This window comes from Lontra canadensis, unplaced genomic scaffold (assembly GCF_010015895.1).
Source record: "Lontra canadensis isolate GAN:19392208 unplaced genomic scaffold, GSC_riverotter_1.0 scaffold67, whole genome shotgun sequence".
In the NCBI taxonomy this organism is placed as follows: domain Eukaryota; kingdom Metazoa; phylum Chordata; class Mammalia; order Carnivora; family Mustelidae; genus Lontra; species Lontra canadensis.
The window spans coordinates 4,338,614-4,363,245 of NW_022631061.1; the positions used below are offsets into that span (position 1 = coordinate 4,338,614).

General features: G+C 39.0%; 1 protein-coding gene across 7 annotated transcripts in view; it reads left to right on the forward strand.

The window, feature by feature from the left end:
• Nucleotides 1-24,632, forward strand: part of FRY (FRY microtubule binding protein) — a 331,529-nt gene that overhangs the window by 196,029 nt on the left and 110,868 nt on the right. For all 7 annotated transcript variants that reach the window (XM_032880008.1, XM_032880011.1, XM_032880009.1 and 4 more), the window contains 6 exons: nucleotides 5,275-5,446; nucleotides 6,791-6,923; nucleotides 10,912-11,019; nucleotides 18,804-19,062; nucleotides 20,615-20,797; nucleotides 23,905-23,991. In XM_032880008.1, coding sequence (XP_032735899.1) covers nucleotides 5,275-5,446; nucleotides 6,791-6,923; nucleotides 10,912-11,019; nucleotides 18,804-19,062; nucleotides 20,615-20,797; nucleotides 23,905-23,991 — 942 coding nt within the window. The remainder of the gene's footprint in view (nucleotides 1-5,274; nucleotides 5,447-6,790; nucleotides 6,924-10,911; nucleotides 11,020-18,803; nucleotides 19,063-20,614; nucleotides 20,798-23,904; nucleotides 23,992-24,632) is intronic.

The window sequence follows — 24,632 nt, forward strand, 5'->3', positions numbered from 1 at the left end:
CTGTGATTTTGTCTGGCTTGTTCATTTTGTCAGTAAGGATAGAGACTCAAAATCAGCAGCTGGTTAGCAGCAAAATGAACCAGGTCTCCTGATTTCCCTATGCTTCTTCCCACAACAGTCTGTATTCTCTTCTTGGTGCTAAGGTTGCCATGTATCTAGGGATACATGGAGGAGCCCGAAAATGGGAGTCTGGAAGTTTTTGTCTGGTGTCCAAAGATATAGCAGTCTTATGAAATGGCTGCAGCCAGGGTCAGCAGGCTAAGGCGAGAGGGACAAAATCCAGGGCATTTGGGCTGGAATAAGACCCAGGACCCTGTGGTAAAGAGCCTTGTCTGGCTGGGAAGTTTCTCAAAATATTTTTCACTTCTCAGGAGTCATAGCTTTACTGTCTTCAACAGTTCTCAGAATTTCCAGGTTATTAGTCTAAAAATAACATAATAAAAGCTACCATCATTATTGCCATGTATAAAACTTACCCTTTGTTCTTCCCTCAAACTCTTCAGTCAGTGATTAGTTACCCTCTTTGTGCAGAGCAGTTGGAAATTTGGGGGTTTTAATGTTCACAACTACAAAAAGATGTTTGAGTATCTCCTTCCATTTCTCTTGAGCTTGTAGGGTTATGGGAGAGTTTTTTTTTTTTTTAAAGATTTTATTTATTTATTTGACAGAGACCAAGCAGGCAGAGAAGCAGGGAGAGAGAGAGAGAGAGAGGAGGAAGTAGGCTCCCCACCAAGCAGAGAGCCCGATGCGGGACTCGATCCCAGGACCCTGAGATCATGACCTGAGCCGAAGGCAGAGGTGTAACCCACTGAGCCACCCAGGCGCCCGGTTATGGGAGAGTTTATCAGTAGTTGGTAATTAGAAGCTTAAAGGCATATTTATGACCCCCCCTCAATAACACACACAAGGGGGAGAATAGTCTATAAAGCAGACTCACACACTTGATCCAATGAGTTTTAGGGCACAGTTTCTCAAGGGATATATGCAATTTGTGTCTTAAGTAGTGCTCTGGAAATAGCTTGTGGAACAAGGCCTGGAGATGTAAAGGATTCTCTTACTACAAAGTCTATAGTGTCCCACCATTTTACAGTTAAATAATTTCCAGTTACATGTCTCATTTTAGTTCAGACTAAGATGGTTTCCTATATGCATCCTCCTCATCATAAGAATTTACTCATCTGTGAGAAGTTTCTAGGTCATCCATTTCTCTCATTCTTGCCTTGACCTAAAATAACATGGACCTGGGGTCCTAGTGAGTCCCAGAGGCAAAAAGAAGAAATAAAAGGCATATGGAATGGGAATGAAGAAATAAAACTCCCTTTATTCACCAACAACATGATTGCCTATGTAGAAAATATCAAAGAATTTACCGAAAACCTACTTAATTAACAAATCATTTTAGAAAGTTTGTAGGTTACAAGGTAAGTATATAGGGACTTCCAAGCTGGCTCAGTCAAAACAACATGCGACTCTTGATCTCAGGGTTGTGATGTTGAGTGTGGAGCCTACTTGAAAAAAAAAAAAAGATAAATATATAAAATCAATGTATTTTTGTATTATGGTAATGAAAAATAGAAATTGAACAACTTACAATAGCAATGAAAACAAAAGCTCAATAAATCTAACAAATTATGTGTAAGGTTTATATACTAAAAACTAAAAAACTTTGAGAAAAATCATAGACAACCAAAATAAATGGAGAGAAATACTGTTTGTAGACTGAAATATTTAAGATTGCAAAAAGCTCAGTTGTCCCCAAATTAATCTATGTATTAAACTCTAATCCCAATAATAATCCCAATTAAAATCCCTATAGCATTTTCTGTAGAAATCAATAAAATCATTCTAAAAGTTATGTGGAAACTATCAGGAGCTAGAATAACCAACATAATTCAGAAAAAAAAAAGAAAATTGGAGGACTAGCATGTCCTGGTTTCAAAACTTACTATAAAGCTATAGTAGTATCATTCTGGCAGAAGAGTGAATGTAAAGACCAATGGAACAGAATAGAGAATCCAGAAAAAGATCCATGCATAGATGGTCAGTTTATTTTCAACAACATTTTCAAGTTGTTTCAATGAATAAAGTGTAGTCTTTTCAATGAATGGTGCTGGCCCATTGGATATCCACTTGCAAAATAATGAAATTCAGCCCATAATTTGCACAGTGAGCAAAAATTAAGTCAAAATGAATAATAAACCTAAATGTAAAATCCAACATTGTAAATCTTCTAGAAGAAAACACAGGATAAAAATCTTTGTGACTTTGGTTGGGTGAAAATTTCTTAGGACACAAAAATCATAAATTACAAAAGAGAAAAATTGATAAACATCAAAATTAGAAATGTCTGCACTTTAATAAATACTGTTATTAAAGCATAGAGCCACTGACTGGGCAAAAATACTTGTAAAACACATATTGATAAAGCATTTGTACCCAGAATATAAAGACCGCTCACAATTCAACAGTGGAAAAATAAACAACCCAGTTTTTTAAATGGGTGAAATGAAGAGCCTGTTCTCCAAAGAAGAAATACAAATGACCAAAAAACTTATAAAAAGATGTTCCACATTGTTAACCATTGGGGAAATGCAAGTTAAAACCACAGTTAGATGTGCTGAGAAGGATTTAGAGCATTTGGAATTTCATACTACTTTGGTGAGAATGCAAAAATACACAATCATTTTAGAAAACAGTTTGGCAATTCTTTTAAGGTTAAATATACACTTACCATAGGATCCAACTTTTCTACCCCAAGGTATTTATCCTGGAGAGATTAAAACTCCAAAAACCCAAAAGGGTGTGTATGAATATTTATAGCAACTTAGTGACAGCCACTAAAAATAGGAGAGGAATTAACGTTCAACAACTAGTAAGTGCATAACAAGTCAGACATCCTTAATACAGTGGAATACTATTCAGCAGTGAACAGGGACACACTACTGATTTTGCAACAGCATCTCAAAAGCTTGACATTAAATGAAAGAAGCAAAACACAAAGGCTATGTATTGTTTGATTCCATTCTGGAAAAGGCAAAACTATCAGGCAGAAATTAGACAATGATTGTCAGATGCTGGGTTGGTGGGGGGTTCCACTGACTGTAAAGAGGCACAAGGGAACTTTCTGGGATATTGGAAATAATTTTATATCTTGACTTTGATGGCAGTTTTACCTGACCATATAGGCTTCTCAGAATTCAAAGAACCATACAACAACAACAAAAAAGTGTGTGTTACTCTGTGTGAATTATGTCTCAATAAACTTGAGAGATTCTAGAGACACCTGGGTAGTTCAGTTGGTTAAGCCACTGCCTTTAGATTAAGTCATGATCCTGGAGTCCCAGGATTGAGTCCCGCATAGGACTCCCTGTTCAGCGGGGAGTCTGCATCTCCCTCTGACCCTTCCCTTTCTCATGCTTTCTCATGCTCTCTCTCTCAAATAAATTAAAAAATAATAATAATAAATAAAAATAATAAAAAATAGAGATTCTAACCTACAGATATATAATTACCAGCAAGAGCACTAATTCTCACCATAGCCCTGTATGATCAATAGGTATTATTACCCTCCTTTTACAGAAAGGAAGCTGAAACTTGGACTTCGGAAAGTTAAATAATTTCTTAAGACCAAACAGATAATAAAAAGGGAGCAGTACAATGCAGAACTATATAAAATACAAAAAGGAATTGTTTATGAAATGAAGTGAAAAATATGTGTCCCAAACTATCCCACCTTACTTCTGCCCTTAGTGTTATCCTGAGAGAAGGAAAGCTGAGACAACTGGCTGGGGTGGTTCATAAACTGGTTATACCACTTGCAAATAATTGAAGCTTGACCATTTACGTCAATCCATGGCTCTTCTACTGATATTACATTTCCTGAGTTGAACATTCTACTTCCTCACCCAAAACATTGCTGTGTCTTGAGAAGAATACACAAGCCTAGAATGCATTTCATGAACTACTAAAATAAATGAGGAAATGAATGGACTTTCATGCCCAGTTAATTTTTTTTTCCCAGTTAACTTTTTTAAAGTTAGTGCTCTTTCATTCTAGAAACTGGGGAGAGAATATTATTAAAGGCTATAATATCAGAAAGTACACATTGCATCAGTACAAATGAGCCGGAGAAATGTTCAAGTCCTAGCTGAAATATCATCTTTCCTTGGGGCCTGAACAGTTTCAAAATGAATAGAACATTATTTTTTGTTATAGAATATAATCATATACCACAAAATAGACAGTTTGGACAAACCTGACTTGGACGTTTGGCTTTCTACCTACTTTCTTCACCTGACAAATGGGAATAATTATAGATTCCTAGCAAGGCTATTTTAAAAATGAGAGTTAATGAACAGTTCTGGATACCTTTTAGGGACTCAGTAGATTATCTCGTTGATAGTAATAAGTTTTATTTTCTGCTTTAGATAGGAGCCTACTTTGGAAACTTATTACTTCCTATAATATGTTTTCACATATTACTTGATGAAAATATGAGCATAAATGCGTTACACGTGGCTGTTAAGGAAGTACAGATGTTTTAGTACCTTCTGACATTTTAAGACATTGTTACTGGTAGCAACTATCTCACTGAGTCACCTCTCAGAGCCAATATTATCCCTTACCTGAGCCTGAGGAAGATAATGATCTGGTTCAGAATGGCATTTCTTCTTTTAAGCCCATGTGTTTTATCAGTAACAAGTTCAGCGGCATGGAATTTTTAAAATTCATTTTCAAACTTGCCAGTCTTTTTGAATCAAGAGTCATCATCCCGCAATTCAGAGCAGACCGTCTTTGTTTTGTGATTCACAGTTGGAATTCCTGTTGTTTTCATTCAGTCTTTGTGAATTAACACATGTGGCTTCTCTCTCCATCCAGGAGACATATGAGTCCCTTGTTTACCTCAGTTTACTTTAGCTGCAGCTGCTCCAGAAGATGGCTGCCTTTCCCTTTGAGGTGCACCAAAACAGCATGAGTATGATCATCTCAAACATATACCCTCCAAGTAGGGTGAAAATCTTTCTGCTGGTTTTCTAGTGGTGCACCAACAAACAGTGACAGAAACATAATTTTAGGTTGGTGGTGCACCAACAAACAGTGACAGAAACATAATTTTAGGTTCGTAGGTTTGACCTAAAGTCGTGTGCCTTTTAAATTACTTTCTCATACTAATGCGGATAGCAAGCCATGCTAAGTTCTCTCAAAGACTGATTGTTTAATGCGACTACAATAATTGGGTTTTTCTTTTTATCGTGAACACGTTATCTCTTACAGAGAATGAACATTGGTTTACGGGCCTTCTTAGTAATAGCAGATAGCTTGCAGCAGAAAGATGGTGAGCCTCCCATGCCAGTGACAGGAGCTGTTCTCCCTTCAGGAAACACATTGAGAGTGAAGAAAACGTATTTGAGTAAAACGCTAACTGAGGAAGAAGCCAAAATGATAGGTGGGTCTCAAACTTGTGTTAAAGCTGGACCTTGTGAAGTCTTTATAATGACCAGAGGATCATTACCCTCAGTGAGATACACTGTTAAAAAAATTTAATGTAGAAGTAACTGGTAAGACATTCCAACATTGTTTTGATTGATTCATGCTGTGCTTTGTTTTACTGCCCTTTAAACTTCCTGGAACTTCCTGGTAAACATTTTGCCATTTAAATGTTAGACTTTTATCTTTGGTCTTTTCAAATTCCTAATATTGATTATCTACATTTTACAGTAAATTTCTAAGCCATCTGTATCCTTTGGTAGATAACCCTGTTTATAAAGCAACCATATAAATATTCATTTGTTAGTTTGTTCCTTTTTTATAGTTCTTTTCCTTCTTTTTTTTTTTTCCAGCAAAATTAGTTTAATCTGTGTTTTAAACATTCCAGATCCCACACACTCCAGGTTATATTGTGGGTTTAGCCCACATGAGATTATTTTCTTTTTAGTTTAGCTATTTTAATCCAAAGAGATGATTTCTTCCTTGTTGAATCCCTGAATTTAGAAACCTACCACAACCTTTGTTTAAATAATTTTTATGTCAAAGACCCTAGGGAAATTTGAGGAGACTTCTTCACTTTAAAATATTTATCTTTAATTAGGCAATGCTCAAATGAGTTCAGACAGATTTAATGGATGAGAAATAATCATTAACAATTATTTCATTAGAGTACAAATTTTAAATACAGAACAATTTTTCATTTGTATTACACACATAAATATATAAAACGCATATATGTACATGAACTACATAGGCTATACATGTCTTTCATAGTAGAACATTGACACTGTAATTAATGAGAACAGTAAAAATACCATAGTTAAAATATATTTTCCTTCATTTTAAAATTTATGCTGTGAAGTCATTTTTATCTTAGTAAAAAAACATCCACACATATGTTTCAGAGAATAATAGTTATTACAATCTGAACCCCAAATGAGAATTAATTTTTATTTATATAATCAATAACGATGGTGAATTTTCTTGTACTACCCAAAAACATAAAAATTCAAAAGTCAACCTTTTTATTTTCTCTTCATTTTCACTCTTCTAGAAAATATTTCCCTCTGAAGAATTAGAATTTCTATTTATTAAATTCAAGTGATTATTTGGTGCATATCCACCAAGTCCAGGACACTATGCTAAGAGTTCTATGGAAAAGGGATTGAATTAGGATCTGCTTAATGAAGTCATTGACCCATAGATGGTCTTCAGTAAAAACATGTCATAAAGGATGAACAAACTAGGATTTCATTCCTTGATGGATTTAGTCAAAGATGTAACTACAATGCACGTTTTCCAGGCATGTCACTATATTACTCTCAAGTACGAAAAGCCGTGGACAACATTTTAAGGCACCTTGATAAAGAAGTAGGAAGGTGTATGATGCTAACGAATGTTCAGATGCTAAACAAAGAACCCGAAGACATGATCACGTGAGTACAGTGAGGACTATGTTGTTAATTAGCCAGAATGTACCAGCAGAGATTTCTCTCGTTTATTCTTCCCACATATTCTGTATTTGTTCTCCTCTTCCTAGCATCAGAGTTCTATGAAGTATTAAGGATAGTAAAAATGTCCTTTGACAGTGTTTGACTAACTCGAAAAATAAGGTCAAACCTGAGATTGATCTATTTCACATATGTCTCAAGTATCATTAGGCCAGTAAGTTCAAAAATGGACCCCAAGTCTGTTTCACTGGTCCACATTTTCCAGAAGGGAGACTTTGCTCCTGAGGTCTATCACAACCTGTGTGCTATGATGATTTCCCCACTTTACAGACATTCCATCTTTATAAATCAAATTTGCTTGTGTCTAGTGACCGTTCCTGAACTGTGAGAGTTAAATGTGCCTAATAATCTCTATGCAACCGTGTCACAGCAATACTGGATCTTAAAAAAAAAAAAAAAAAAATTGTAGTTTTGAATGTAGAAATCAGATGTTCTTAGCCAAAATCTAAGATGTAGCTTTGTAATTAGAGCTCTGCAGAAGAGACTCATACAACTTGAATTTGCTGTTTTTGATTAATGATGGCAGGACCTAGGATTAGGTGATAAGTTTACATTTTAAAAGACTTCAGACTTTGTTGTTGAACTATGAATTAAGTTATATTTGACACCTGTGGCATAATTTCCCTAAAATGTAATGGGGAAACTTTCCTTTGTTCCTCAGCATCTCTAGTTCCAAAAACCACAGTTAGTTGAAAGGTTGTTACCTATACAGGGAAATTCATATTGTGGGTGTGTATTTTTATTACAATGGCAGCATGTGAAAAATGAAGTATGATGCAACAATACATGATAAGACAAAGTAAAACATACAAAATTATTTTAAATGCACATTTAATACTGTTATGCTGAAAATTAAATGCACATTTAGCGGTTTATAAAGTTAAAAGGTAAACCCCCTCCTCAGAGGTCCACTTGATATCTGCGACTATTCCTTGACTCAGTGTGATTCCTTCCAGAACTTTCCCTTTGTCACAATATGTGTACACAATATATATACACAATATTTGTACACAAATATATGTACATATGCATTTGTTGTGCAAAAATGGGATTTTACAATGCATATTATCCTGCAGCTTGCCATTCATTTGCTTTAAATGATCACATTTAAATAAATCACAAAAATTGAAGTTGACAAAGATGAATAACATTATATGTATTGTCTCCATCTCCAGTTCTTACATCACATATTGCCAGATTGTCAATCAAATTTAACCCCATTAGTACATACTAATACTAAATACTAATACTAAAGCAATTTTCAATTGATAATGTAAAAGATATAAGAAATGTTTTTAAAACTTCTGCATTATAGTTTTTTCCCCTAAAATTAGTAAAGAAAGGCTTTTAAAGGAAAACGATATTTATGATCAAGAGATCATATGAGAGGGTAGTTGGGTTATGGACATTGGGGAGAGTATGTGCTATGGTGAGTGCTGTGAAATGTGTAAGCCTGATGATTCACAGACTTGTATCCCTTGGGTAAATAATACATTATATGTTAATAAAATAATTTTTAAAAATGGGGAAAAAAAGAGATCGTACAATAGGGTCAGACCAAAACAATATATTCAAACTTTTTTTTTTTTATTTTAACCAATACCTTGAACTTTTTCTAAGATGATTCTTTACTTTTCCCTATTCATCTTAGGGCCCCCAAATGGGACTAGGAATACTTTCCTTGCTACATTTTAAGGTGGATGCCTGAGTGGAGAATAATTCATTGCTACATTTCCCAATGACAAAAAGAAACATTAGAGAATCATAAGCATTTGGGAGGAGACAGTTGAGGTCCACACCATTCTAACAGAAATCATCTTTGGAGTTGATAGTCAATCCTTCACTTTCCCATATCCTGCTTAGGGTATAAACTTGAATGTTAACATTTTATGGTTGCATTATTTCCATTCTTCATCCCCTTTGTGGCACATGCTAGCAAATAATAACAGTATCTGTTCATAGAAATTCTGCTATTGGGGGTTCACTTCCTATAAAAGCCCATAAAGGGGAGCCTGGGTGACTCAGTTAAGTGTCTGACTCATGATCTCAGGGTTGTAAGATCAAGCTATGCCTGCGACTCTGGACTCAGTGGGGAGTCTGCTTGAGATTTTCTCTCTCTCTCTACCCCTCCCCCACCTGCTCATATGCACACACTCTCTCTCTGTCTAAGATAAATAAATAAATCTTTAAAAGCCCAGAGGGCAAGGACTACAGTAGTAAAAGGAAATAATGCACCCATTAGAGTTTCTAATCTAGGCTCATTTTATCAGCCTGGAAGCCTGGCGGAATTTGCCTTACAAATTCAGGTCAATGGGGTCACCTGTTTTCCAACAAATAATGCCAGCTGCTTAAAACATCTGGTGAGCAAGCTAGGAGAACTATTTAAACGACTCACCATGTTGCAAATGAACAATTAGGAGCCATCCCTAGGTTCTAACTCAGTACAGCTCTTTGGGGATGTCACCTGAAAACTTCTCGTTTCTTCAGCTGATCATAAACCAGTGTGCAATAGCCCCTTCTCCAGTCCTCGTGCACTCCATGCCAAAAGGACTATGGAAAAGGAGAGAAGATAATCCTATAACTTTCTGCAAAAGCAGAGTATTTGAGAAGTCAACATATATGTGTTATTTTTCACATAAGCAGTTTTGTATTCATTCCTAACAAAGTTAAACAAAGCCATGCTAAAAAGCAGAATTGCCATCTGGTTATGGAGAGGGCAGATTCCAATTGCTGTGTTTCTATTCTGACCACAGTTACTATTCCAAGAAAGAATGACTTTATCCAACTTTGCATTTTCATCATTGTCTTTGTGTCCTACAATAGCATTAATTTCATGACAGTTTTATATTTATTCTCAGAAGACTGAATTATCAGAATTTAAATATGTTGTTATATTTCACCACTTAGGTTCTTGGAAGGATATGATGGGTAGTGTAGTTTTTCTTGATAAAATATGTGGTTAAGAATCAGTTACCTAGGGCGCCTGGGTGGCTCAGTGGGTTAAGCCGCTGCCTTCGGCTCAGGTCATGATCTCAGGGTCCTGGGATCGACTCCCGCATCGGGCTCTCTGCTCAGCAGGGAGCCTGCTTCCCTCTCTCTCTCTCTGCCTGCCTCTCTGTCTACTTGTGATCTCTCTCTGTCAAATCAATAAATAAAATCTTAAAAAAAAAAAAAAGAATCAGTTACCTATTTGGACAACTAAAAATCGAAATGATTTGTCATAAAATGTAGTGGTCCTTCAGATTTTACAACAGAATGTAGAAGGTATTATCTTGGCTTCAAGCATTCATATTCCCAAGGCAATGAAAAGAGGGAAGGAATCTCCATAGAGGTCAGGCTCATCAGAGTAATTTTAAAACTCAGAATTGTGTGCACAGCTATATACATTACAGGATTTTACTTGACATTATGAAAGACTTATTTTTGGAAGCACTTAATTTTTTAAATGACAGCAGGGACTCCAGAGGACAAGCATAACTTACTAGGGAGAGAAGCTTCCAGATGTCATGCTTGTTAGAGGCACCATTCCTTGTATCCACTAAAATCCTATTTTTAAATGCTGAGTGTAGGAATGACTGCACTGTATTTGTCACACGTGGGTACATTTGGGCATGTCAGTGAATTCAGTGGTTTAAGTGCAGTTCACAGGGACCAAACCCAGGGAAACTGGCTGAATGGCATACTGTTGACATTGGCATTTCTCCTTTTGGATATATACCTCTAAGATTCAAATCTTTGTACATTCTCTTAGAACTGGCCATGCTCTAAAGGTCATAAACATTGAGAATAATATACAGCAAACACCATACAGTGATTTAGAAGGCATGGATTCTAGTCTTTTTTCACATATTTGATTGATTTTTTAAAAAAAACTTTTTGTAGCCTTTAACCTATGTTTGTTTTCAAATTCTAGGGGTGAGAGAAAGCCAAAAATAGATCTTTTCAGGACCTGTGTTGCTGCTATCCCCCGACTGCTTCCTGATGGGATGTCAAAACTTGAACTTATTGACTTGCTGGCTAGGTGAGAACTGCTGTGGGTGTATTTGATTAAATTGATTGTAATCTGTCATGATTCCTTAAAAAAAAAAAAAGAATGATTATTAAAAATTGACAAATCTTTACTAAATGAGGCATTATTCTAGGTACTATGTATAAGCAAGGAGGAATTTTAAAAGTGTATGTTTTTCTCCCCATGTTCAAGGGGGCTTAAAATCCAATGTAGAAGCAAATATATGAGCACATAAGGTAACTGGCAATCCAAGGCCTGAAACTGTACAAACTAATGGCACAAAAAGTGTGATATGTGAGTTCAGTGGGTAGTGGGATTACTGGGGACTGAGGAAGTCAGCAGATCAGTCCTGGGAGAAGGTGAATCTTGAGATAGGGTTCAGAAAGGAAAAGCATACCATGAAACACAGAGATGCGGCCAGGAAATGAGATAAATCTGCCTGGAGAAGAGTTCATGCAGGGTCTGATTCCCAGTCTGATGCCCACAGACCCCCAGAGGGCCAAGAAGGTGGGAAATGGAGATCCTTAGCTAATTTTAGTGCTTCAGAAAGCTGCCAAAAGTTATATATATATCACTCTCCCAACATTGTCCATGAGAACGTGCAGTCCAACTAGAACCTCAAGTTAATTTAAGTGAAATTATGTTGTTATAGTGAAATAAGTGTCATTTTTCTCATGTTGATAAGAAGTTCTAGTTGACAGTTATGTGTATCTTTAAAATCAAAAGCGACATTACTTAAAAGCAATTTAGAATGTGAAATCCTTAGAAACATGGGGCGTTTGAATGGAATGGTATGAAGAACAAAATCACCCTTAATTTGAAAAAAAAAAAAAAGAGAGAGAGAAAGGGAAGAAAAAGAAAGGAAGGGAGGAAGAGAGGAAGGGAGGGAGGGAGGAAGGAAAGAAGAAGAGGGAATTTAGAAAGTCAATGATAATAAAACTAGAAATAAGACTGGGGAGGTAGAGACATCTGGGTGGCTCAGTCAGTTAAGCATCTGCCTTCAGCTCAGGTCATGATCCCAGGGTTCTGGGATCGAGTTCCATATTGGGCTCCCTGCGCAGCTTCTCCCTCTGCCCCTTCATGCTCTCCCTGCTTGTGTTCTCTCTTTCTCTGACATTTAATAAATAAAATCTTAAAAAAAAAAAAAAAAAGACTGGAGAGGTAGATTTTCAGCTTATCTTTTCTATTAGCTGAGGCATTTGGACTGATGCAGTTTTAAGAGAGAGAATAATGTGATAAAAAATATTCTAGGCCCTTAATCTGATAATGGTGGAATAGAGGAAAGCCAAAAGAAGGATAACAAATATTAATGCTTTATGCATTAGCTTGTGTACCCACATTTGCTAGCCCTTTTTGGAGAGCACCCTTCCCATCAGTATCCAAACAGAATAACCCAAGTCCTGGTCCCATGTGACTACAGACCACCAGTGTCCGCCCAACGGCTTCCGAGTATCTCCACGGAGCACCACGCTCCTGCTCATTGTGGTCACCATGCCTTCTGTGCTGGATGGCCAGTTTGGATTCCTGTTGATCACTCTCTCTGGTCCATTAATGTCATTTGTAGCCTACTGCCCTCCAAGCGTAGACACAGCTGCCCCTTTCTTCCTTCCAGTCACTGATGGCACAGGACGGGGCTGGCTTGTGAGGATGACTGGAGATCCATTACTTTGAAAGCCACTGTTTGAAGCCCTAGTACTCTTTGAGCACAGCCATCCACCTTTTTTGCTGGCTTTGGTCACCGCTACGTGTAACCTCTCCTTTCCTGTCATCAGCAACCTCCATTCTGTGCATCCTTCTCTGTTCCATTCCATGTTTAGGACATATTTTAGATTATGAATTTAAAAGATTGGCAGCCTAGACTGCTAATTTGCCTCAGGCTAACAACCAGAACGTGAGCAAAGAACACAATCACTGGAAGTAGGGAAGCAGCGGAAAAGAGGGAACCATAAGCCCAGATAACAAAGGGACTTCCAGCTCTGGGCAAGAGGACCTAAGGAGGAATGAAGGGTAGATTCCCAAAGGATAAGAAAAAAAGGTTATTTGGGAGTGAGGGAACCTCAGGAAGAAGAGGCTAAGATCCTATAATATTGAGTCTCTCAAGATGCTGGCAAAGCCAGAGAGTAAGGAAATGCTGAGAGGCAGGTGTCAGGTGCCAAGGTGACCCAGAAATGTAAGAGCAACCCATCGCTGAGCCAGGGGTGACAGGGGAGGGGCTGGGCACAGGAGAGGGGATGCTGAGTGAAGGGGTTGGACATGGCAGTGAGAAATTAAGGGACAGAAGACTGTTCCTCATGGCCTCTGAGCCACCAGAGAATGGCAGAACACCATCTAGGAGATTTGGAGGAAATAGCAAAATCCGGGAATGAAATGGAATCATTTGGAAATCCTGAATTTTGCCTCCCTGCTTTTGCCACTTCCTAACCATGTGATCTAGGCAAATTATTTAAGCCTTCAGTTTCTTCCCTGATAAAATTGGAATAATACTGGGGCGCCTGGGTGCCTCAATCCTTAAGTGTCTGCCTTCAGGTCAGGTCATGATCCTGGGGTCCTGGTGAATTGGGCTCCGACTCAGCAGGGAGTCGGCTTCTCCCTCTCCCTCTGCCCTTCCCCTTGCTCCTGCTCTCCCTCACTCACTCTCTGTCTACCTCTCAAATAAAGAAATAAAATCTTTTTAAATAACTGGAATAATATCGCCTATTTCATAAGATTGTGGAGAGGGCTACGTGTCACAGATGTGCGCTTTGGTTAATCCAGGGAAAATGTGTCAGCAGGGAAAAAGTTATCAGTTAAATTTAAGCAGAAGGAAAGTTTGCTGATGTCAGTGAAGTTTTAATTGGGGATGATTATGTGTACTAGGCCTTTGAAATACTGAGTTTTTTAAATGTCATGCAGCATTCAGGTACAGTCTGTGACACTATTTTGCTGTGACTGTGTGGGGGATTCTTACTTCTGGATCACTCTGATCACCGAATCCAGTGACGCCTGGATCTGCAGAAAACCCTGGTGCCAGGCATGCCAAAGGGAATTCTGTTAGACATGGTTGGAATGTCCATGCTATTTATGGTGCATCGTGTTTATTATTATGTACATTCTTACAAAGCTCAAAGCAATGGGGACTGTTTTTATGAGGGGAAAGAGCAAATAAACATTCTTGAGGGTTCAAGGCTTAGAAATCAAGAAAATGACTGTGCTTATATGGCAAGCCTGTGAAGAGACCTTTTCCATAAACTTTAAAAGAAGTTGGAGGCTGTTCTCCTCAAGGGAGAGATAATGGAGGGCTCGACCTACACACTGGGTCCTCTTAACCTGTGAGAAAATGAGTCCCTTCAGATCTCCTTGAGAGGGTCAGAGGACAAAACGGAGAAATTCAACAGCAGTAAATGTGGGTTTCCAGCCTATAGTATTCTTTACACTGTGGGGACGAAGTCCATTCCCGTTTGGACCGAGTTGACTCTTGAGGCAATATACAGTCTAGTCAGAGAGGTATGAGACCTTTTAGTTCAGATGCTTCATGGTTACATCCTGCAGTACATTGTTACTGCAGAAAAACTTGGTTTTCTTTATTTTTTAAAAAGATTTTATTTGAGAGAAAGAGAGGGCACAAGCCGGGGAGGGGCAGAGGGAGAGGGAGAAGCAGACTCCCTGCTGTGCAGGGAGCCCAATGCAGAGCTCTGTCCCAGAACCCCAGGATCATGACTTGCGCCGAAAGCAGATGTTTCACTGACTGAGCCACCCACGTGCTCCTTGGTTTTCTTTATAACTGGCAAAATAAGACCAACATTCATGTCAGTTCTCTGTCCCCATGCCTCAGCTCAGTCCCCTGAATAAGGAGGGGATATGTCCCCCAAGGCCCCTTCCCAGCATTTCAGATAATGTCTAAATGTCACAGACACTCTAACCTCAGACTTCTGTTAGTGTGTTTAGCATGACACTGTTGTATGGAATGAAATGGCAAACCCCTTTATCCAAACTACTACATTTCTGATTTTTTGTGTATTGCTCCGCCCACTTCTAATGGCAACATGTGAGGAATCTTTCTCCTTAGGCTCCATGAAGGCTCCACAGGCCCTCCTGACATCACAATAAGATCCCTGGGGAGGATTTCCTTCCTGCTCTCACAGAGCCTGCCCTTCCCAGTTGTCTGGGTGCTCACGAGGTTTTCCACATAGAAGGGAGGTTACTTGTGTCTTTGGGCGTAGGTATCATTTTTCTCTGACTGTCCTCCCAGATGTTTCCTGCTCTGTCCCTTGACCACAGGAAGGACCTCTCCCTCAACAGTCTACAGGCTCCCGTCCTCTGTCGCTTCCCGCAGCACTACCTATGCACGGAGGGGTTGCTGTTCCGTGTCTGCCCTCCTCTTTCCATAATTTGTTATGAGGTTGTGAGAATCAAATAATGCACATAAATCACTTCACATAGTGCCTAGAACACAGTAAGCTCTCAGCAAATGTTAGTTATTATTTTTAGGCATCTTTACATTTGAATAACAGATGATGCCTTGATGTACAATACGTTTTCATGCACAGTATGTTAAGAAAGCTGGGCACATATTTATTCCTATTTTTGGAGAAGGAGATTTGAACTTCAGAAGAGGAAAGTCGGTTGCCCAAATGTACAGAATTTTCCTGCCGCCAAATGGCAGTGAGAAATGTCATTGGTTTGATTCAAAATGGGAGATAAACACTTTTTATGCAGTGTTTCCTTATAACTTGTGGCAATTTATGACATAGTGCCTACAGAATTCCACAGTCTTCTGTGGTACCCAAAAAATACTTGTCATTTGCGATTTGCCATTTGCTTTTCAGTCTAGGTCTGTACGGTGGAAGGTGGCTGGTTGTTCTGAGTGGCTTACTGAGAACTCTAGTCTCATTGCATATATTGCTTCAATAAACCACTTTTTAATGTATTTTATTTTAATTGAGTACAGCTCAGAGCACTGCACGTAGATGGAAGTACACTCTTTGATACCTGCAGAGAAGACATTCCAACCACTTCTGGTGAACTATTCCAAAGGCTAACCGTCCACCTGTCAGCAGATCCCTCCTTTTGGAAACCATTGTCTCCTGGGCTTCACTTTAAACCCTTTTCTCCCTCTGCTGCCCTTGGCGATACTCTAGGGCAGCTGGTTCCTTACCTCTTCCTAAGAACCTTTTGTTTATCCTGCAGCAGTCCAGAAAAGGCTGTTTCTCCTAATGGATCTTTTTCTTCTGATAATGGTACTGGATTTGGTTTGTGAATTTGAAGTCACTCCCTTCTGATTCGTGTACCTTACACTATAAAATTATTCAGATGTACTAAGTTGCTCCCATGTGACTCTGAAGCTCACCTTTATGAAAGTGCTTTCCACTGAGAGTCATCTATAGAAGCTTGTTCTCTAAAATATTCAGGACCATAGATAGCTATGAGTATAATAAATAGAAATAACAAACTTAAGATGGAAAGATGACTTCAAGTGGTTTTTTTTTATAAACTAGCATTTTTGTTTGTTTGCTTTATAAACTAGTATTTTTAAGCCATGGGCTGCAGAATGACTCAAGGGTGCATCTACTGTTTTCCCCCAAAGGGGTGGGCTTCAGGCCCTTTACCCAAGCTTCAACTCAGATTTTGTGCTGTACTTAAAATTTGCTGGGAAAAAAATAGAGCTGCTGATTAAAACACAAAGTTTGTAAATTCCTGCCATAGACAGTCCTTAATTGGAAGCTCAAGGTAAAGGCCTCTGTGTTTTCCTCCAGCAACTGTAATCCCATCCCTGTAAGAGCTCTAGACTTAGTGGGCTAGGTCTAACCTGAAGAATCAGCTTAGATCATCCTTCTCGGCATCTTCCTAGAACATCACTTGCTTTTGGGACAGGAGATATGTTTTTCCTGACTTGATATGTATCTGCTCATTAACAAGTTTTTGCCTGGTTTCTAAGTGTCAGACTTGGACCAATTAGTGTGCTTTATGCTTTAGAGAATAAGAAAAGTATTTGCTTTTCAAGTTTTGAAATCGTGTTTATTCAAAAACATAGAACTGTACCAGACTTGTTTAGATTAAGGGTTAGAAGTCATTGGCTGGCATCCTGGACTTTGAGGAAGTTCCTATACAGTCTGGGTCCAAGTGTTTTCTTCCCTTCACTGAGGATACTATCTGCCCTCTTTGTGGGGGCTCCTAGTGACTCAGCCATTTTCTTCTCTGACATTAAACGCCTCCGGGCTGCTGAGTGCTGGAAACTCTACCTCCTTGGTGTCTTTGATCTGTCTCCCTTTCTCACTACTTCTCCACCTTGGGTCAGCCACCCACCTGGCCCCCACCTATTGCCTGACACTATAGTGACCTTCTAGCTGGTCTCTGCCCCAACTCTGGTTGCTTCTCCAAGGCATTCTCCATATTCCTGCCTAACTTTTTTCCCCCCCCAGGTGTGAAGCTAATCATGTTATTCCCCTATATCTTTCAAGATACAGCTCATTTTTTCTAACAATAGCTACCAGTTACTAAGTGCTTGCTACACACTCAGTGTGGTGTTACACACTGTATGTGGGTCATCTTCATGAACCACACAACAAGTTCGTGAAATATAAGTACAGTAATTGTCCCCATTTCCCAAATGAGGCTCTGAGGCTGAGAGAGATTGACTAAGTAGCACAAGGTCCCACAGTTAGTAAGCAACAAGTGGCAAGACACTGAACTGGATATTCTGATTCCAGAACACACACCGTTAACCCCTTCCCTGCTGTATTGCTTCCCTGGGTAGCCTGTAGACCCTTCCCCGAGCTGCTCCTGCTTCCTCTCCAGCATCATCTCCCCCCTCGCTCCTGCAAGCACCCCACCCAATAGACACGGCCGTACTGAACTCTGTATCTGAAGGGTTGTGTGTCTGAATCTGAGGAGATCTCAAAAATATTTGTTTCTTAAGTAAATGAATAAAAGAATCTATAAAACATGTTAGCTGATGGTTCATACCAGTGTCAAGATTTAATTTTATTACAGTATTCTAGGTTATACCACCAATACCCTGGTATTCTTCAGCTGACTCTGATTTTCTCAACCTTGACGCTGTAGACATTTTGGTCTAGATGATTCTTTGTTGTAGGGAGTTGTCCTGTGCATTTTAGGATGCTTAGCCACATCTGTAGGTTCCACCTATCAGAGAGATGCCAATAGCCCTCTCTGAGTTGTGATGATCATCAACGTCTCTAGACATTACCAAATACCCCTTGGTGGGGCAAGACCAATTATGGACCATTGATCTAAGCCTTACTTGCTCATTCTCACTGAACTTCTGGGTGAGTCCCTTAGATTCTGTGGTACTCAGTTTTCTTATCCTTAAAAGTAATAGGGTTTAGGGTGTCTGGGTTATAGACACTGGGAAGGGTTTGTGCTATGGTGAACGCTGTGAATTCTGTAAGACTGATAATTCACAGACCTGTACCCCTGAAGCAAATAACACATTATATGTTAATTTAAAAAAGTAAAAGGGTTTGATACTAATTTATTCTGTAGTCAACATTGTATTAAAAAGTATTCAGATATAGGTGAATGCCAAGTAATATTTTAGATTCCATCCTGAAACAGAAAAAGGACATTAGTGAAAAACTGGTGAAATCTGAATAAAATCTGTGGTTTAGTTAACAGCTTTGCACCCAGGTTAATTCCTTAGCTCTGATAAAGGTATGCTGGTTCTATCAGGTATCAACACGAGAGGAGCTGAATGAAGAACAGGTGACATGGATAAAAGCAGAGAACTATATTCTGTCACAAATCTGGAAGAAACATTAATAAACTAAAGGCTTTATTGTCTTTTACTCCTTTCACAGGCTCTCTATTCATATGGACGATGAGCTGCGACATATTGCACAGAATTCTCTTCAGGGTTTACTTGTGGACTTCTCAGACTGGAGAGAAGATGTACTGTTTGGCTTTACCAACTTCCTTCTCCGGGAAGTCAACGACATGCATCACACGCTCCTCGATTCATCCCTGAAGTTACTGCTCCAGCTGCTTACCCAGTGGAAACTGGTCATACAAACTCAAGGAAAAGTCTACGAACAAGCCAACAAGATCAGAAATTCAGAGGTGATTTTCACACTCTTCCCACTGATTTATATTCCGTAATATAGTATATGTGTGAATAAGCTGCAGCTTGAAGAACCCTTGGAGTTCTTACTTCCTGCAACCAAGGAACTTTCTCGAGACCTGGTGATGGCCCTTAATTTTTCCATCTTGTGTAAATTGTGACCAAGAAACTGAGGATGGATAGGCCTTTGGGTTAGATTTGTTATCATTCGCAAGGCCATTCAGGGAGTAGAAATTGCTTTTTTCAGAGAATTATGATTATAAATCTCTAAGAACAAATGACTATAAGCATGGAGATAGAGCTGGGTATGGATATGCATATCAAGCTGGAAAGGGATATGCATATAGAAAAGTTAGTTGCCCTCCAGTTGTTTTTTTTGTTTTTGTTTTTTGGGGTTTTTTGGCCCTATCATACATCACAGTGGTTGTATTGTTCAATATCCACAGAGGAAAAAAAATGCAGTCTTAGGATGTCTTTATTCCTTCCCACTTCGGTCCTAAATACTAAAAATGAATGACAACATTGTGAAAAACAGGTTATGGAGAAGTGTTGTCAGAGGAGAAGAAGGGCAGTGGTGAACTTGACATTGGCAATGAGCGGATAGAAAAGAGGCCTGGGATAGGGGCACCTGGGTGGCTCAATGGGTTCAGCCTCTGCCCTCGACTCTGGTCATGATCTCAGGGTCCTGGGATCAAGCCCTGCATCAGGCTCCCTGCTCAGTGGGAAGCCTGCTTCCCCCTCTCTCTCTGCCTGCCTCTCTGCCTACTTGTGATCTCTCTCTCTGTCAAAGAAAAAGAAAAAGAAAAAAGAAAAGAGGCCTGGCAAGGGAAGAACACAGCTGAGAGGCTGAGGAATGTGAAAGCTTAGGGGAGTACAACAGCAATGAAGGAACAGCCAGGATCCCCAATCCTAGGTCATTCCTGTTTCCCTGTGTTGTATACATGCCAAAGGATCATAGTAGACAAACAAGGGTTACATGTGTTTGTCAGAGGAAAACTGAAATGGTTGTGGAATCTGCCCTGTTGTCTAGGTTCCTTTTGCTTTAGACCCATTTAGTTGTGACTTGGGAACTTTCAGAACCCATGGCATAAACGTGCACACACCTAGATTAGAATAGAACACAAGAAACAAGTACGCATATGTGACTAGAAAGTAAACGTTTGAAAATCCATTTGAATGGTCTCTACAAGTCTATAGGGAATATGAGTCAAAACAAATGAGGCCACTTTGACTCAATTTATGGTGTCATCTCAAAGGTATATGGATGGAAGCAGTTTTGTTCTTATTAATATTAATAGCCTTTGAAAGTTCTCTCTTATCAAAGGTAACAGATGGTTGATGGTATTCCAAAGTAACAATGGATTGAAAGAAAAAGGGGATCTATGATCTGTCATGAATAATAATGAACTTAGAGTCGTGTCTGGATAGAAGCCATTGCAATTTATTTTGATATTATGAGGTCCCATGTGCCAAAAGATGCACATATGAGTAGTTTCTTCTTCTTCAATTGTTATTTTTCTGAATATAGAATGTGCTCTTATTGCCTGACAGCTAATTGCGAATGGCTCCAGCCACAGAATTCAGTCGGAGCGGGGCCCCCACTGCAGCGTGCTTCACGCCGTGGAAGGATTTGCTTTGGTTTTACTCTGCAGTTTCCAGGTGGCCACACGCAAACTGTCCGTTTTAATACTCAAGGAAATTCGAGCTTTATTTGTCGCCCTGGGTCAGCCGGAGGTATGAGCTTTCTGTTTCTTTCTTTTGAAGTTTAGATTAAAACCTGTGAATAATGCATTACTGTTTTATGGGCCTCCTTGTCAAACATGATGTCAAAAAATAATTTTTGATTGACCATGGGTTTTTGATTATGAAAGAGCACTCTTGAGCTCCAAGAGATATGCCATCTATTCTGAGAGCAATAGAAAATACCATTTCTGATTCTCTAAGAGGTGGTCCTTGGTTAAACAGTGAAGAATTTTAATATTAAGTTGTAGATCATTTTCCTTCATAATGTTCAGCATGCATCAAATTAAGAAGACATTATAATGTTTATATTAGAGAAAGAACTTGAGAAAATAATGAGTTCCATTTTAAATGATCAAGGTATCAAACAGTCTGGGTAACTGTTTAATTTCAGTAATCTTGAAATTATGAGAAAATATGTCCCCTTGAGATTGGAGAAGCAAGCCAGTGGTCAAGCATGATCGGCCAGCTAATGTCTGCACTTGGTCAAGGGCTGTGCACCCTTGTTCAGATGTTAGAGCTCATCGCCTGCGAGCACAGGTGGCCAAACCACAAGCTGCATAAGTTGATGAAAGAAGGACCAGCGCATTATGTCACATACTTCTTCAGAAAAATTGCTACTTTCCATTTTCCTGTTTTAAATCCCTGAACTTGGTTTTCTGATCCACAAAATGGTCATTGTCTTTACCCAATATTTTCAAATTCATCACAATCCTTTCTGTTCACTCTTCTTCAGATGGCTTGGTGATCTATTTTAGGACATCTGTGGTATCTGGTAAATGGATGTCCAAGACTTGCTGTACTTTGGTAAACCTCATTAAGTCTCTAAGTCTGATAGGAGTGATCGTCATTACCATGGACATGTCCACCACTGTGCTGTGCACTAGACATGGTATCTCACTTAACCTTCCCAATAACCTAAAAATTAGTATTATTTTCCCCAGTGTACAGATACTGAGGCTGAAGTTTAGGGAGATTAAACGTCTTCACCAAAAATCAGCAGGGAGGACCTGACACAGCCAGAATTGAAAGTTAGAAATATATGCCTCTAGAGCCCCAGGTTCTTTTTAAAGTGTACTTGACCATAATTGCTACATTAGTTTCAAGTATAAAACCCATGATCTTAATTTCTATGCAAAGACTATGTTAAGAACATTTCTCGTATGTTGCTCTCTTCTACCAGCCACAACTTTGTTTTCACATAATTTTTTTTATTGGGGTGTCACTGACCTACAAGATTATATTAGTTTCAGGTGTTCAGCATAATGAACCTGTATTTGTTTACACTGTGAAATGATCCTCCCTATAAGTCTAGTAACATCTGTCACCATACAGAGTTTTTTTTTTTTAATTAACCTATAATGTATTATTTGCTTCAGGGTTACAGGTCTATGAATCATCAGTTTACACAATTCACAGCACTCACCTTAGCACACACTCTCCCCAATGTCCGTAACCCAGCCTCCAGCAACCCTCAGTTTATTTTATTTCCTGAGATTAAGAGTCTCTTATGGTTTGTCTCCCTCCCTGGTCCCATCTTGTTTCATTTTTCCCTCCCTTTCCCCCATGACCCCCTGCCCTGCCTCTCAAATTCCTCATATCAGAGAGATCATATGATAATTGTCTCTCTCTGATTGACTTATTTCACTCAGCATAATACCCTCTAGTTCCATCCATGTTGTTGCAAATGGCAAGATTTCAGTTTCTTGATGGACGCATAGTATTCCATTATCTATATGGACCACATCTTCTTATCAATTCATCTGTTGATGGACATCTAGGTTCTTTCCATAGTTTGGCTATTGTGGACTTTGCTCCCATAAACATTTGGGTGCATGTGCCTCTTCTGATCACACATTTGTATCTTTAGGGTGAATACCCAGTAGTGCAACTGTTGGGTCATAGGGTAGCTCTATTTTCAACTTTTTGAGGAATCACCATACTGTTTTCCAGAGTAGTTGCACCAGCTTGCATTCCCACCAACAGTGTAGGAGGGTTCCCCTTTCTCCGCATCCTTGCCAACACCTGTCATTACCTGACTGGTTAATTTTAGCCATTCTGACTGGTGTGAGGTAGTATCTCACTTGTCACCATACAGAGTTACAGGGTTGTTTTCATGTGATGAGAACTTTTAAGATCTCTCTTAGCACCTTTCACATATGCAATATGGTATTATCACCTCTAGTCACCATGTTGTACATTATATCCCCATGACTTATTTATTTTGTAGCTGGAAGTTTGTACCTTTTGACTCCCTTCACATATTTCACCCACCCCCACAACCACCAATCTGTTCTCTGTATCTGTGAGCTTGTGTGTGTGTTTTTCCCCCAGCAGCAATTTTTTGGAAACCATTTTCATTCATCCACGAATAATGGTTTTCAAGGCTTTCCTGTAAGGTTTCTGAAGTAAATAATTTTATAATTCTGAGCTTCTTTATAATAAAAGATGGCAGACATATGCATATCCATATGTGGACACACACACACACACACACACACACACACACACACATATACTATTTGTGAAGAAGAATTTTCTATAAGATACTCTCTCCTGTACTCTGTAGTCTGCTTCTTTTGCCAAGTAGCTGTACACAACGAAGATACCACAGAGTGTGTGGTCAGTCTCCAGTGCACTTTCTTTGGAACTAAAATTCAGTCACGGTCAACAATTTATCCCTTACTTTAGCAGATGAGTGACTTAAGCACGTAGCATTTTCGTGGTCCCACAAGGCATATTCTTGTGAGGTTTCCATCCCTTAAATTTCACGACAACGTGAATACTCTGCTGGATGACATATGGCACAGGTGTTTGGATCCTTGTCTACGTGTGCAGCATTTGGAAGTTCAAGTCCATGTCTTTTCAGTACAAGGTGAAGTTGGAGCTCTAACCATCTTCCACTGAAACTTGAAAGACTAAACTCAGAATCACAGGGAGTTTTATCTACTACATTTCATCATGTTGGCACTCAATTTTCTGTGAGAAAACCCTTATCACTATCTTGCAAGCTGTTCAGCTTCATGTACCAAACAAAGGCAGTGGGGTGGGTGGGAAAGATTCTTTTTCCCATGGAGATTAATTGCTCACCCTTTGTACAGGATGATGACAGGCCTATGATTGATGTCATGGATCAGCTAAGTTCGTCCATTCTCGAAAGTTTCATTCACGTAGCTGTTTCAGATTCAGTAAGTACACATTTGATCCTGATCCCTAATTGTTCTCAGTGTAAGCTCCAGACCTGTCTGAAAAAGGGAGACAAAGAAAAATGATGTGGAAGAACTCCGGGGTTTCATGTCAGATGATAAACTGACACAACAGTACTTGTAAAAACAAGACAAGGTTTTCAGATACTGTCTTAGGAAACAGTCAGATAAAGTTCAAACAAAATTTGAACCTTAGGGATATAGATATTTTGCAAACTACAGTTTCAGAAAGAATTGCTCAAGATTCCTTAAGAAAACTAATTATCATGCTTACCACCACCATGTAACTTATATGGGGTGCTTTATAGTTTATGGTGTCCTTTCATATTTATTACCTTTTTTGACCCTCCTAGGTATTGAAACTCAAAAATATTAAGGGGCGGGGCTGTGGTCACACAGGGAAGTGTTAGGGCCTGGATTTGACCTTAGTTAGACTCCAAATCTAGGACACCTTTATCTGCCATTCAAATACATTCTTCCCTTTTTAAAGAGCATATTGGCAGCTTTCAGTTTGCAGAACAAATAGAAGGAAAATTGATACTGATATTAATTATCTGATTTTTTTAAAAAATCAGTCTAGTGTAGAAGAGGGACCTGGATTAATTTCAGCTCAGTTGCTGAAA